Source organism: Bos indicus, chromosome 28, assembly GCF_029378745.1.
Source record: "Bos indicus isolate NIAB-ARS_2022 breed Sahiwal x Tharparkar chromosome 28, NIAB-ARS_B.indTharparkar_mat_pri_1.0, whole genome shotgun sequence".
Classification (NCBI taxonomy): Eukaryota; Metazoa; Chordata; class Mammalia; order Artiodactyla; family Bovidae; genus Bos; species Bos indicus.
The window spans coordinates 7,343,399-7,358,453 of record NC_091787.1 but is presented as its reverse complement, the minus strand read 5'-3'; the positions used below and the strand labels follow the sequence as shown (position 1 = coordinate 7,358,453).

Below are 15,055 nucleotides of genomic sequence, written 5' to 3'. Positions count from 1 at the left end.
GGTGCCATTATTGCAGCCTCTCATAATTTTTTATATTAAGTATCTGTTTGGGTAGAATTGTGCCTTTATATTAGCGGAGAAGGCAGTGGCACCCCACTCCAGTACCCTTGCCTGGAAAGTCTCATGGATGGATAAGCCTGGTGGGCTGCAGTCCATGGGGTCGCTAAGAGTCGGACACGACTGAGCGACTTCACTTTCACTTTTCACTTTCATGCATTGGAGAAGAAAATGGCAACCCACTCCAGTGTTCTTTCCTGGAGAATCCCAGGGACGAGGGAGCCTGGCAGGCTGCCGTCTATGAGGTCGCACAGAGGCAGACACGACTGAAGCGACTTAGCAGCAGCAGCAGTGCCTTTATATTAAGATTTTCAATTAGAAAAATATTACTTAACTTTTTATTTGGGACTTTAATTTTTTTCCTCTAAAACTTGTTCTTTGTTGCATGTTTTTTATGGAAAGACTTATTCAGGATGTACAGACGTTCATAGAAAATCTTGGACATGAGTGCGCAGCAAATGTTGTCATTGAAAAGTAAGTGTGGTGGGTCTTCCCATCTTGCTATAATTGGAATATTCAAAATGTAACATATGAGAGATATTCTGTGTAAGATATTGCATGAGCCTTCACAATTGTTAGAAATTATATTCCCTTGCTAATATATTTTCTTCAGATCTGTCACTGTTTACTGAAATTTGATAAACTTAAAAATTAGTGCAGAAGTCCAGCATAAATAAGAAAATAACTATGGGAAGCATACAATCCCTATTCCCTTCTTTCTCTGGGTGGAAGATTGATCATCAGAGCACAAGTTTATTCTTTTTGGGTTAAAAATCACTATTTAACAGTCCCTATGCTCACGCAAAAATAAAACTAGTTGAAATAGACTCTAAACTTTTGATGTCTGGGATAAACCAATGATCTAACGCTGAAATCATTGAGGTTTTTAAAAAGTTTTTATTTACTCATGTAATTTTCAAAACTGTGTGTGTGTAGGTGTTTATAAATAGTATTGTCATGAGTTTAGAGTTTAGGACAATAAATGATAATTGTGTCTAGTTACCAAACGTGTTAATTATTCTGAGAGTCATACCTGTGTTTTAAACCGTCTGCCACTCTTCATTAAATATATACATTTGTCATTGCTCATTGTCTTAATTAATTTTTTGTTTTCTTGGCTGCCTTAGTATAACATAAGTAAAATTTTTCAGTTGATGGTTCCAAAATATTTTGATTTCTACTAGACAGGCATAGTTAATTTAAAATAACACTTGTTCACATTATAACAGTTTTAATGGACTTGGAAATGCTCACTAAGAATTTCAGTGAGTTTATCTTTCCACATTTGGATACTGAAAATGCTGGGCTGCTCAGCACACAGTGCTTCCTGAGTTTGCCGTTCACTTAGAGACGTGCATTCACAGCACAAAGTGAGAACAGCATGATGCTGATGTGCATTCTGGCCTCTGGGCAGGAGGTGTCTGTGGTCCTCCAGGAGCCGTGTCATGAGCTGCGATCTCTTTTGTCCACAGACAAGATATTATTGACCCAGTATCAGTGTGTGCATTGTTTTACCAGAAGTCTGGGTAAATTTGGGTTCTTTCAGACTTTTTGTACAGGCACTCCTGTTAATGCATTTTGTTTATCTTCCACTGTCTATCCTAAATTTACATTTATCCTAAATGTTTATCCTAAATTGTCATTAAATATGAAGCTACTTAAAGTTTTGATATTTCAAAACTAACATCTTACATGTTTTTTTTTTTTTAATTTTGAAGATGTATTAACATCATCTATCATTTTATATATTTTAGTACCAAAAGAGAAGACCATTATGTGAGAATTTGTGCTGTCAAATTCCTGTGTTTATTAGATGGCTCAAATATGTCTCATAAGTTGTTTATGGAAGATCTTGCAATCAAGCTATTGGATAAAGTAAATATGCTTTGTTTTACCTTTAAGTATCTTAACTTACTTAAAGCACTGGCAGTGACATAGCAAAAGTAAACGTAGCATTTGACTGGGTTTAGGCAAAACGGACCATTAAAGCAGGAGAGGGCTCTGATGGCGCAGAAGGGCTCGCTGCTGCGCTTCTCCCGTGTCCGGTGTTGCCCTCACCTGTTCATTTACTCCTGTCTTAGTGCTGTTTGCGTCACAGTGCAGGTCCCATTTTTCCAGACTTACGTAGTCAAAGGGCCTGGAGGACCCCACGGACAGAAGAGCCTGGCGGGCTACAGTCCACGGGGTCGCAAAGAGTCAGACACGACTAAGCAACTAACGCTTTCGCTTTCAGTGTGTGGCTAACATCTCAGGCTCTTCTCGCCCACGTGACCCCCCACCTCCCCTAACTGGGCACGAGGAGAGAGAAGGACATTTCCAAGTACTTTTCAGATTAAGCACAGGTGTATGGTTCCTTTTCTAATTTTAAAAGAAGTTTAAAAAAAACAAAAGTGGGTAAATACATTGTTTTGAAAGGAAACTTTAAAAAATATCATAAGAAAAAATAAAAAGTGTCATAAGAAAGTGTCTTTTTTATCCTTCTACCTTTCAAATAATAGGCTCCTATGCCCAGTTTATACCTTTTAAACTTGAAGTTGTCATTGATTTTGTTTTCATTACAGATTCAGTGGATAGTTTAACATTGATCCCTCCCTCCCTCCCTCCCTCCCAGGATGAACTGGTGTCCAAATCAAGAACTCGATACTATGTCAACTCTCAACAACACAGAGTGAAAAACCGAATTTGGCAGATTCTGCTTGTACTTTTCCCCAAATTTGATCAGGTATAACGTTAAGTGTATTTGTACCTCTAAGCGTAATGTTTTCATATGGAACCTGTTATATGCTTCTTTAAAACTGAGAAAGTAAGCTGCTTAAAATAGGTATTTCAGTTCTTAAAGTTATTCAGAAGTTTTTAAATAGAATATTAAGACAGTTAGGTGTCATGGAAGTAAATTGGAAACTGATTTAAATGGTCCCACTTAATATATTCTTCCATTAGTATTTTATTATAATATTTTAACATATATTTATGCCACAATAAAACTTTAAGCTGTGTTTTTTTTTTTTTAATAGTGACTGTTTCTTAATTAAAATTAATAGCCATTCACAATGGTTAGGACTTCAGATTTTCACTACTGTGTCCTGGATTTAATCCCTGTTCAGGAAACTGAGATCCCACAACCCATGCAGCATGGCCAAAAAAAAAATTAATAGCCATTTCCAAGTTGATAAGACACTAGATTTGAATTGTTCCCATCACAAAAAAAGAAATTATTATGTGACATGATAGAGGCATTAGCTAATGGTCTGCTAATGACCATTAGCAGATGGTCATACTGTGGTAAATAAATGCATTGCATCAACATTCTGTAAACCTTCCCCTTGTTATATGTTAATTATAGCTCAAATTTTAAAATTAATAATGATAACAGTTTAATTTGTCAACTTTATTTTTCTCAGAATTTCTTGAATAAAATTATTGACAAGATTTTCCAGGCTGGCTTCATCAATAATCAGGCATCCATAAAATATTTTATAGAATGGATTATTATACTGATTCTTCATAAATTCCCTCAATTTCTTCCGAAGTTCTGGAACTGCTTTTCTTATGTAAGTAGAGGAATTGTTTTCATGTTTTTTAAATGAAAAAAGATTTGGCCTATGTTGGGAGATTGTTTCACTTTATAGATTTTTTCCGTTGCCCTGCCCCTAATATACTGACATCCTAAATTGTGTTCGCAGGATTTGAATTAATTTAGGAGACAGAAAGCTCTGGCATTTATCTTGAGTAGAGCATAATTTTTATTTGAGAGTTTTTCTATTCCAATGAAACAAAGATGGAAAAGGCTTCTGTTATTAAAACATGTGGGAAATGGGTGCCTTCTATATTTTTATTTACCGAGCGGTGTCTTTGTTTGATCTTAGAGATAAGAACGATGAGTCTGCCTTCTATACACAGTCTCTCCTTAACCAAATGATTTCTCATCCCCTGTTGGTAATGATGCTGAGCTGCTCATTCCTCTCCTGTAACCACCTATCGACTGTTTTTCCTGGTTATGCCAGGCTGGGTGATTCTGCATGTGGTGTCTGTTGGGCTGGGGACTGCAAACGGCTTCTTCCCCCATGTGTTTTCACTTCGGCCGCAGTCGTGGGGCCAGCCGAGGTGCCAGGCACCGCTCTCTCAGCATGTCTCCGGCTGGGAGGCCAGACCTCTCTCTGGTGCACAAGGTTCCAAGAATGAGCATTTCTGGAGGATGCGTCTCGGTGTTCTCACGCTCCCCCGGCCTCTGATCACATCCTGCTTTCTGATGGCTCATCAGCCCAGAGCAGATGCATGACCAAGCCCCCAGCCTGGGGAGGGTCTGGGTTAGGGCATGAGTGTTGGGGAAGCTTGTTTCACTGGGGACCCCTAGGAGACTGAGTAGCCCTCTCATCACCTGAGTACCTTTCCTCCTCATCACCAGGCTGTTTTACCATGCTCCAGCCTGAAATGGTCTTCTTTTTCATCTCTGCCTGCATAGCAAAGTTTTCCAGATTGAAGTTCACATGTGCTTTGTGTCTTTTCTTAAAGGAAGCCATCTCCCTGAGTACTTTGGATCTCCTTAGTGTGGGTTTTTGAAGCACAGAAATAGTTCTTGTTATAATGGGAATTTTAATTTATTGTTTGATTGGATTTTATCTTTCTTCCCCATAAGACTCTAATCTCCATGAAGGCAAGAATCTTACCTATTTTCCTTTTCCCCTCTTTCTGCAACAGTTACTGGTCCATGGAAGACATTCAGTAACTACTTGTTACATAAAGGGATTATTAATCATCAAATGTTCCTCTTGGAGCAGTTTCTGAACTGTAGTGTCTATAGTCTGCAGTCTACCTGGCGTTCATCAGTTTTTCTTAAAAATAATGTGTAATTCCAAATCACTTACCGAGAAGGTTTCCAAATTCCGGGTTAACACTTTTACAAGCAGTTTTTCCTCGTGACTTTTTAAAGCGCCTGCACAGTCCCGTGTTTCACCTTTGCTGCCCCCACTCCGCTTGGGGACCTTTGCCTCCCGTTTGCCTGTGTCTTTGTTTGTCGTCTTCATTTGCACTTGTTCCCTTTCCTTCCTGCTTCCCATGCCACACCCCACCCTTCCGACTCTGCAGAGCTCACCCTCACCTCCGCCCTTGCTTAACCCTTGGTGGAGTGTCTGGTGCCCTTGTGTCTGCCGAGGGTTGCGCTGTGGGCATTTGGCTTTAGGTCATTCCTGTCCTTTATTTGCTTGTGCTCGTCTGTTCCCCTCTAAGCTGTGGCTGCATCAGAGAGGAGCTGGCCTCTCATCACCAACCCCATGGCATCCATCCTGGTGCCTTGAGGGACGTGGGTTCACTGCAGCTGTGAATGACGGTTTGGTGTATCTGATATATTTTCAGGGTGAAGAAAACCTTAAAACAAGCATTTGTACATTTTTATCAGTTTTGTCACACTTGGACGTCATTACTGAAACCATCCTGGAAAAGGTGAGTATCGATTGTCTATAAGAAGAGCTCAGGCTTGACCATCAGAATAGAATTTATATATCTGTATGAACTTTTTGCATGTGGCGTATTCCTTGTGTGTTTTGCAGCTTCTCTGCTTCCACCCTCCCACTAATGACAGATGCGCTTTGACACAGAGGCATACTAAGGTGTCGCCCACAGGCACACACACACACTGAGGTCTGCCTCAGCACATGTTAATGGGCAGCTTGTAATGATAGGGTTCTTAATTTTATATAAGCATTTGTGTAAAATTATTTAAATAAGACTTCCCTCATTATATGTAACTGTTCTTTAGCCAGTGGAGTTACTTAACACATGCTTGTACAAAGAAACTTATGGTCAGAGTATTTACAAGCCATTGTGTTCTTGAAGGTTTATATGAAATGCTGTCATTACTCAAAGTGTGAAGGCCAGCTCTTCCATCTTCCTCAGGTTTAGAGCATCTTCCCTAGATAAGTAGAGATCCCAGCTAATTCCGGCTCATCACTGTGGCAACTGTGAAAAATTCAGGGAAGCCTGCCAGGAAGATTGAAAGCTGGCTTACAGCTCAACATTCAGAAAACTAAGATCATGACATCTGGTCCCACCACTTCATGGCAAATAGATGGGGAAACAATGCAAACAGTGAGAGACTTTATTGTTTGGGCTCTAAAATCACTGTAGATGGTGACTGCCGCCATGAAATTAAAGACTCTTGCTCCTTGGAAGAAAAGCTATGACCAACCTAGACAGCACGTTAAAAAGCAGAGACATTACTTTGCCCACAAAGGTTTGTCTAGTGAAAGTTACGGTTTTTCCAGTGGTCATGTATGGATGTGACAGTTGAACTATAAAGAAAGCTGAGTGCCAAAGAATTGATGCTTTTGAACTGTGGTGTGTTGGAGAAGACTCTTGAGAGTCCCTTGGACTGCAAGGAGATCCAACCAGTCCATCCTAAAGGAAATCAGTCCTGAATATTCACTGAAGGACTGATGCTGAAGCTGAAAATGCAATACTTTGGCCACTTGATGCGAAGAACTGACTCATTGAAAAACACCCTGATGCTTGAAAGATTGAAGGTGGGAGGAGAAGGGGATGACAGAGGATGAGATGGTTGGATGGTATCACTGACTCAATGGACATGAGTTTAAGTAAGCTCCAGGAGTTGGTGATGAACAGGGAAGCCTGGCGTGCTGCAGTCCATGGGGTCCAAAGAGTCGGACATGACTGAGCAACTGAACTAACTAACTAAGATTTAGAGCAGGATTCTGTATTATTGAATCTGCAGAGAATGCACTGCAGTGTTGTAAACTCTGGGGGAAAATACAGTTGACCCTCAGTCTACACAGGAATTAGGGGCACTGACCCTCTGCCCAGTGGCAGATCAGCACACAGCTTTACAGTCACCATAATACAGGGTTACTCACCTGTATCTGCAGATTCAACCAACTGCTGATCAGGTAGCACTGTAGTAAGCATTTAGTGAAAAAATCCATGTGTAAGTGGACCTGCATAGTTCAGACCCCTGTTGTTCAACAGTCAGCTGTCTGAAATAAATATTGTGTAGGTTTGAAAGTGAGGTAAAAATATTCTGGGAATATGTTTCCTAGACTTTTTTCAAAGTCTTGGTCTTTAACACAGTCACAGTCAAATTTGTGGTTAACCTTTTTTCATCAATCTTAAGCCAGACCTGTCTCCCCAACACATTTTAACCTGAAAAACCATCATAATATCTTAAAATCAATGGTGTGTTACAGTGTCTGGCAGCCAGATGGCAGTCATGTGAAAATTTATGCTAACACCTTCTGGTAAGAGTAAGGAACGCTAGCATCAGATACTGTCCTGTGTTATCTTTCTGCTTTAAATATGTGCAGGGAAGAGATTTGCTTACAGTCTGTTGAGGGAAATAAGATAGACAAAAAACTGCACTGTTGCCGGGCTGTTCGCCTGGTGCAGCCAGGAGCGTTTTCTGGTGAGCCATTTAGTAGGAACATTAAGGTAGCTCCTGATATTTTATCAGATGTTTGACTCCATCTGGCTTCCACATTATTTCACATCACTTCCTTTGCTATTCAGTATCTATTGAACTGTGTGGTTTTACAGATTAGGGACTATTATTGGGTAAAATCTCTGGGCTGTGAAGATGGAAAAATCTGTGAATTCACTAAAAAAGACTATAGCAAAGTTTAAGTTATCTTACTATTCTTCTCCCCACTTCTTAATTTTCCTGCCACCAATCAATGTTATGTGGGTCCAAAGTCACCATTAGGGAAAACGGTGGTTCAGACCAAAGACCAGGGGAAACAGCACTTTGATGGGATAGCTTGCCTTAGAAGTAGTTTCCGGTTCACCTGAAGTAGAGCTCTTGAAGAATATGTCTAACTTTTTCAGCCCATGGTGAGGTAATAAGTGAGGGAGACTGTTTAAATATGGGTTATATTACAGTTAGCATGAAAGTGCTTTGTTCAGGTTGACCTTGGTACTGGAGTGTGGGGGAAATGTGTGGCAGCATCATAAATAAGAACTGAGGAGCTGGGAGGATCCTTTCCTTCTTGAGGAAAGGGCCAGGCCAGTGTATCTCTAACCTGTCTGAGAATGACAATGCAAAGCCAGTGAAAGATAATTACTGTGTAGCATTTTCACCGTCTGTAACCTTGTTTTTGGTCCTACAGTAGAGGGTCAAATGGTCCTGGTTTATACATGAAGAATGATTCTTTCTTTTCAGAAACTAATTCTGAAGCAAGCCCTTACTATCGTGCTGCAGTGGTGCTTCAATCACAATTTTAGCATTCGACTATATGCGTTAGTCGCTCTTAAGAAAATCTGGAGCATGTGTAAGGGGTTACACATTGAAGAACTTGCAGCTTTAACTTCTGTTATTGAATCCAGTCTGAGTCAAGTGGAAAACATGCACGGAGCAGGGTAAGCAGGCCTTGTCCTTTCCCCTGGCCAGCAGACCATGTGGAGAGGTGTCGGGGGTCTCTGGTCCAGCAGAGCATGGGGAGAGGCGTCGGGGGTGCCCAGCCAAGGAGTCGGGGGTGCCTGGTCCAGCAGAGAGTGTGGAGAGGTGTCGGGGTGCCCGGCCATAGCAGCTTCTCTTAAGCATATAACTGGCTGAGGTGTGCAGAGCCCGGGTCAGGGAGCATTTAAGCCGCTCACTGTTTGATGTGCAGTTTAATTACAGTTCTAAGTGCCATCAGCTCCATCATTGACTTTTTTTGGCCTTTTTAACTCTTGGTCTTTATCTTGAGCTGTTTCTCTTCAGTGCAGCTGAATGTTAGCATCCTCTACCATCAAAGAACCACTGAGAAGCAGCATGATCTGACTTCAAAGCCATGTGCTCGTCACCCCTCCAGTGTCCCCGCTAAAGCTGGGAGCTTGTCCTTTTTCTTTTCTAAGAGAACTCCTTGGTGCCCCAAACAAAATCCTACTCACATGCTTGATATCAAAGAGATAAAACACTGCTGTGGTGGATAGAGTTGGGAGGGGTGCACAGCGCAGAGCAGAACCCAGGGGATGGGAGCTTGGACATGTACTGGGGTGTTGTCCCTTGAAGAGGCTTTGGAAAGCCAAGGGGCAAAGCCAGCAGCTGTGTAAGGAGGGGGCTGATCTCCCATCTCACATCTCCTGTTTGTTACCCCACTGGTGTTGAGGCCTGGTCGTCAGTGACAAGAGGGACTGGAACTCAGGGGTGAAGAAGGCACATTGGTGGGAGCGGAGAAGGCGTCTTGAAATTCCTGCTTTAGCTTGGGGTTTGTTGATCATGAATTTAACCCAAAACCTTCTGGTGGCCATGTTTTATCATTTTTTTCCTACCTCTTTTGCCTTTTCAGCCTTGTCAGAGTTTTGGTTTGTTGTATTGTGTGTGTGCTTGTTAAAGTTAAGAAAGTAAACCCTTGTATTACTTCTGTTTGCCTTAATACTGCTACTGTTTGGCTGTGTGCCATGAATCTTCAGAGTAGAAAAAGTGACCTATGTAATGATTTTTTCTCCTGGAACAAAAATTTAAAAGCCTCTATGGCCAGAGGGGGATGTAAGACTCCCAGCCTAGATTTCTTACACAGTTCCCTTTAAGGATTCTTTTTCCCCCGGCATGTGAGGTGTACCTGTGGTAGCTATCATGCGATTTTCTAATCCACTGACCACCATCTCTTTGAGGAAGCAGAGACCTGGTTTTCATTCTTGTTGAATCGTTGTTGTAGGACTGGGAGAGAGGTGTTTAATTTCTTTGTCTGTTTTTCAGTTTTTATTTCAAAATATCGCATTTAGGATCAGCTGTTAAAAGACTTCAGTCTTGAAGATAGAGGTGTACAAATCTTGGGGCGAAATTCACAGATTTTCTACACATTCTAAATTCCGAAGTGCCTGCTTAAAAGACCTAACTGGTTTTCACTCTTACCGGAGGCGATTCACTAGTTCTGTTCCTCAGACGTGTTTTTAACCCCTAGGAGCGCGAAGAAGAACTGGCAACGCATCCAGGAGCATTTCTTTTTCACAGCATTCCACCCGCTGAAGGATTACTGTCTGGAGGTGAGCAGAGAAGAGCGTGTGTGAATTTTCTCCCTTGTATGATGAGGTTAACCGTCCCTGCAGCCGTCCTTACATAATAACCGTCCCTGCAGCACCGCCTTCACGTCGTAAAGCTCTCAGTGTACTTTGTCACCGTGTGCAGATGGCTTGCTCGCGCTCCGCTCTTGAGCAGTGAAAATTGGCTAGTCATTTTCACTTTCTGTTTCTCAGGCAGTGTCTGGCTTGTAAACACTGGAAGGGGGAATATTTAACTCTGAACAGAAATCTGTTCTGACATTAAAAGGAAATGAGTGAAAACATTTGTGCAGGTGAGATTTGTTGTATGAAGCCCATTGTTATGAAAGATCAAAAAGATCTACTCTTTTAAGTGCGTATTTTAGGTTCTGGATGATTGAAATTGTATAGCAAATGATCTATCACCTCACTGATCATAATAGATAATGTGCTTACGTAATTTTAAGAACCATAAACTTATTTATTACAGTTAGCATGTGAAATTAACAATATAGAGATTATTAAAATGTATGTAAATGATTACTACTTTCTTCCTTTTTCAACTGTAATTATCATGTTTTGCCTTTGATTTTTAACTGTGTGACCTAAATTTAAATACACACACACACACAACCTGGGACCTTTCCTCTAAGGAACTTGGAAGTATCAGTAACTTAAGCTACTGTGCATAAGAGTTGTTGTTGCTGTTGGGTTATTTTTGTGTGTGGATTACTAATAAGCTGGCCTTTTAAAAAAGAAATATAGAGATTTGTTTATTGTGAGATATTCATCATAGAACATTATTGTGTGGTTTCTGTTGCTTAATTGCAAAAATTATTTAGGAGTTTTCAAATATTTTAACATGCTCTGTTCTATGTCCTTTAGCACCCAGAATGCTTTGTTTGACATCTTTCTGAAGGACTCTTAATAACTCTGTAGTGCTAAGTCAGCCTTTTCTATTCACTTCTCCAGCAGGAGTAAGTCCCTTGCTTCCCCTCTTCCTTCATCCTGACTTTGACTGCCTCACCCTCATATATTTAATATATTTTATTGTCCATTAATTATATGAATCATAACCGTGTACGTGTAAATAAAATAGTGGCTCATGAGAACTCTTGTCTGTTTATGCATTTGGAGCTATACTTAGTAGCTGCTTAATAAACACTTAGCTGCATCCAAGCCAGTTAAAGTTTGCATGAATATTGTTAACAAAGAAACCGTATTCACTCTAAAAGCTTTTATGAAGACTTGCACAATGTTAGAAGTTTGTTATTTCATTTTTAAATTGCCTGTTGTGCTTCTGCTTCTTACGCGCCTTGTCACCTTTGAGGATTTCTGGATCTCACTTTTCTTGTGGTAGGTAAGAAAGGGGAAGGAGGATTGTTATGTAATGAATGAATAACTGCTGTTTACAAATCACTTCCATGTGCTGTTTTAACCTGATTTTACCCTCATTTTATCAATGAGGAAGTTGAAGCTAAGAAAGGCTAATGGCCTATCTGACATCACACAGCTAAGATACAGCTGATGCAAATCCGGAGTCCAAATCTGTATAATGACAGTGAGGGTAAAGATCTGGCATCACAGGACCTTGAATTGGTTTGCTTGTGGAGGTATTTGTTTGTCGATAAAGAGTATGTATCCAAATACCTTCCAACACTAATGCCGGTTAGTTCCCACACACTTTCTTCTTGTGTTAACGGCATGGTGTGTAGTGCATACAGTAAGAAATACTGGAGCGGAAGATCTGCCTGCTCTCAAGGATTTCCAAATCAATCCCTTAGTTTCTTAGAGAAGATAATAAATTTAGATAAGACAATTGCTATAAGATTTAAATGAAAGTATGTAATCTGACCAGACATGATAGTTTGGGAGGATACATCAGTAATAATAAGTTGTACTTCAAACATTTTATCATGTATTTCTTTATTATTTTTAAGGGGCAAAAATTTTAGAGTTTACAATTCTCCTTTCAGACGATATTTTACACCCTTCCACGCCTCTCCGGCCTTACTGAGGATGAATGGATTGCCATTGGTAAATTTACCAGGTTCACTGACATTCCTCTAGGTGCAGGGTTTCAGTGGTACCTTTCTACAACTCATCTGTGTGAACTAAAGCCAGGTGACTGGTCCCAGCAGGACGCAGGTAAGCATTTTTGTTATCTTTTCCCCCTGTTGCCTGATTGCCTGATTTGTGTTACTCAGAAATGATAGTTGGTCACTTTTTCATTGATGTGCTGACCTCATCTCCCCCTGTGAGAGAAAAGACAGAGTGTGTGGTGTCACTCTGACTAGTACTTCTGTTCTAGTTTTAGAAGTACAGTATTATTCATTCATTTACTTTTTAGAAGTAGGCTTTTAAAATTATTTATTATTATTATTTTTGGCTTCACTGGGTCTTCGTTGCGGCACTCAGGCTTTCTCTCTAGTTGTGACTCACGGAGCTTAGGTGTCCAGAGGCATGTGGTATCTTAGTTCCCCAACCTTGGATCAGACCCATGTCCTCTGCATTGGAGGGTGGATTCTTAACTGCTGGACCCCCAGGGAAGTCCCCTGACTAGTACTTTAATCTAGCCAATGTCAGTTGGTTTTGCTCTTCAAAGCCAAAGAGAGCCTTATCTGCTTTACTATGTAAAGCTAAAGTCTTCTCTCTTCTTTGCCTTCTACTATATATTTCTGAAAAAAGAGATTTTTTTTTTTTTTTAAGGGCCAAATTAAGCAGTCTCTTTTCTCGTCCCTTTTGGGAATGAAGCCGAGCTCTGCGTCCCATTCTCTGACTGGACATCACTTACTCTTACATCTTCGCCTAGGCTCCAGCCCTCAGCCACGCCCCACTTCTCTGCAGCTTTCTCTAGGACCTGCCTTTCCCTGTTCACCTCCTGCTCCTTCTTCCCCTCAGTCAGGCTTGCCCTTCCAAAACCTAGGATCAAGTCCTCCACCCATTTTTAAAACCACAATGAACCTTAAGAGATGTGTAGTAATGATCTGTGTTCTCAGAATTTCTGTCACGCACATTGTCCTCTTCACTTCCCCTAACCCAGGACCATCCCTGCAGCTTCTTTCAGAAAAGCAGAAATTGTCTTCATCTACTTCTGTACTATACCTGACTTTATGTAGCATTTATTTGCTTGTTTCCTGCTATCCTGATTTTCCTTCTCAGTCTGACTTTTCTTCCGCTCCTTGAGCTCTCCCACTTGTCCCTTAAATTTATACTTCTCTGAAATTTGAGTGTTTTTAAGCATCTCTTGGATAACATGTTAAAAGTGCAGATTCTTGAATCCTGCCCTTAGATTTTAACTCTGGAGGACAGTTCTGGGAATGTGCATTGTTTAATCAAATACTGTGGATGTTCATGAATGCATTTTAATACTATCACCTTAAATTTATTTACTCAATCTACAAAGATTTACTGATTGCCTGCTACAGGCTGAAAGTTAAGACAAAGGCCATGCCCTCAGGGCACTAATTCCTGCTTGAGCACTGCTGCTACTGCTAAGTCGCTTCAGTCGTGTCCAACTCTGTGCAACCCCATAGACAACAGCCCACCAGGCTCCCCTGTCCCTGGGATTCTCCAGGCAAGAACACTGGAGTGGGTTGCCATTTCCTTCTCCAATGCATGAAAGGGAAAAGTGAAAGTGAAGTCGCTCAGTCCTGTCCGACTCTGAGCGACCCCATGGACTTCAGCCTACCAGGCTCCTCCATCCATGGGATTTTCCAGGCAAGAGTACTGGAGTGGGGTGCCATCGCACACAAATGGATAAGATGCCACAGCAAAAAAGTACTGTGGAGACAATAAAGCAGAGTAAAGAAATGGTGTGACAGAGGATTAAAAAGACCTTTTTCAGGCTTCCCTCATAGCTCAGTCAGTAAAGAATCTACCTGCAAGGCAGGAGACCCGGGTTCTATTCCTGGGTCTGGAAGATCCCCTGGAGAAGGAAATGGCAATCCACTCCAACATTCTTGACTGGAAAATCCCATGGACAGGGGAGCCTGGGGGGCTACAGTCCATGGGGTTGCAAGAGTCCCACACAACTTAGTGACTAAACCACCACCAAGGAGCTGAAGTTGAGCAGAGGCAGACAGGAAGTGGGAACAACTGAGGCAAAGCCTGGAGGAAGAGCTTCCCTAAAATAGAGATCAGCACATGTGAAGATCTGTGGGCAAAAGACTGGCGACAAGAGCCATTTCTGTGTGGAAGGGACAGCCTGCTGGGAAGGAGAGAAGGGAGCAACAGCACCTCCTGACGTCTGATTCGAGTTCCACTGTGGAGAGGGATGAGGAGTTACTGAATGGGGAAAGCCTGCAGAGGTCTTTCTGTTTGTTTGTTTTGGGTAAAGAGAGATATTGCAACATGATTTCTATGTTGTTGTTCAGTTGGTAAGTCATATCCCACTCTTGGCAACCCCCAGGCTTCCCTGTCCATCACTGTCTCCCGGAGTTTGCTCAAACTCATGTCCATTTAGTCGGTGATGCCATCCAACCATCTCATCCTCTGTCGTCCCCTTCTGCCTTCAATCTTTCCCAGCATCAGGGTCTTTTCCAATGAGTCACATCAGGTGGCCAAAGTATTGGAGCTTCAGCATCAGTCCTTTCAGTGAATATTCAGAGTTGATTTTCTTTAGGACTGACTGGTTTGATCTCCTTGCAGTCCACGGGACTCTCAGGAGTCTTCTCCAGCACCACAATTCGAAAGCATCAGTTCTTTAGCGCTCAACCTTCTTTATGGTCCAGCTCACATATCCGTACATGACTGCTGGAAAAAAACCATAGCTTTGACTGTGTGGACCTCTGTTGGCAAAGTGATGTCTCTGCTTTTTAATATGCTGTCTAGGTTTATCATAGCTTTTCTTCCAAGGAGCAAGCGTCTTTTAATTTCATGGCTGCCGTCACCATCTGCAGTGGTTTTGGAGCCCAGAAAAATGAAGTCTGACACTGTTTCCACTGTTTCCCCATCTATTTGCTATGAAGTGATGGGACCAAATGCCATATTCTTAGTTTTTGAATGTTGAGTTTTAAGCCAGCTTTTTCACTCT

At 41.4% G+C, this 15,055-nt stretch overlaps 1 protein-coding gene across 5 annotated transcripts in view; it reads left to right on the top strand.

Moving 5' to 3' along the window:
• The window catches only part of TARBP1 (TAR (HIV-1) RNA binding protein 1), a 65,295-nt gene that overhangs the window by 46,655 nt on the left and 3,585 nt on the right, over window positions 1–15,055 (top strand). Inside the window, exons 19-27 of one of the 5 annotated variants that reach the window (XR_011564631.1) lie at window positions 460–531; window positions 1,812–1,932; window positions 2,669–2,779; window positions 3,459–3,608; window positions 5,410–5,496; window positions 8,222–8,418; window positions 9,945–10,026; window positions 10,237–10,334; window positions 12,091–12,163. Coding sequence is in view for 2 of the 5 variants with exons in the window: in XM_070781955.1 (XP_070638056.1) it covers window positions 460–531; window positions 1,812–1,932; window positions 2,669–2,779; window positions 3,459–3,608; window positions 5,410–5,496; window positions 8,222–8,418; window positions 9,945–10,026; window positions 11,997–12,168 (992 nt within the window). In the remaining 3 variants the exon portion in view is untranslated. Of the gene's footprint in view, window positions 1–459; window positions 532–1,811; window positions 1,933–2,668; window positions 2,780–3,458; window positions 3,609–5,409; window positions 5,497–8,221; window positions 8,419–9,944; window positions 10,027–10,236; window positions 10,335–10,905; window positions 11,133–11,996; window positions 12,169–15,055 lie in introns of those variants that run through there. The other 4 variants (XR_011564630.1, XR_011564632.1, XM_070781955.1 and 1 more) reach the window with 4 other exon arrangements.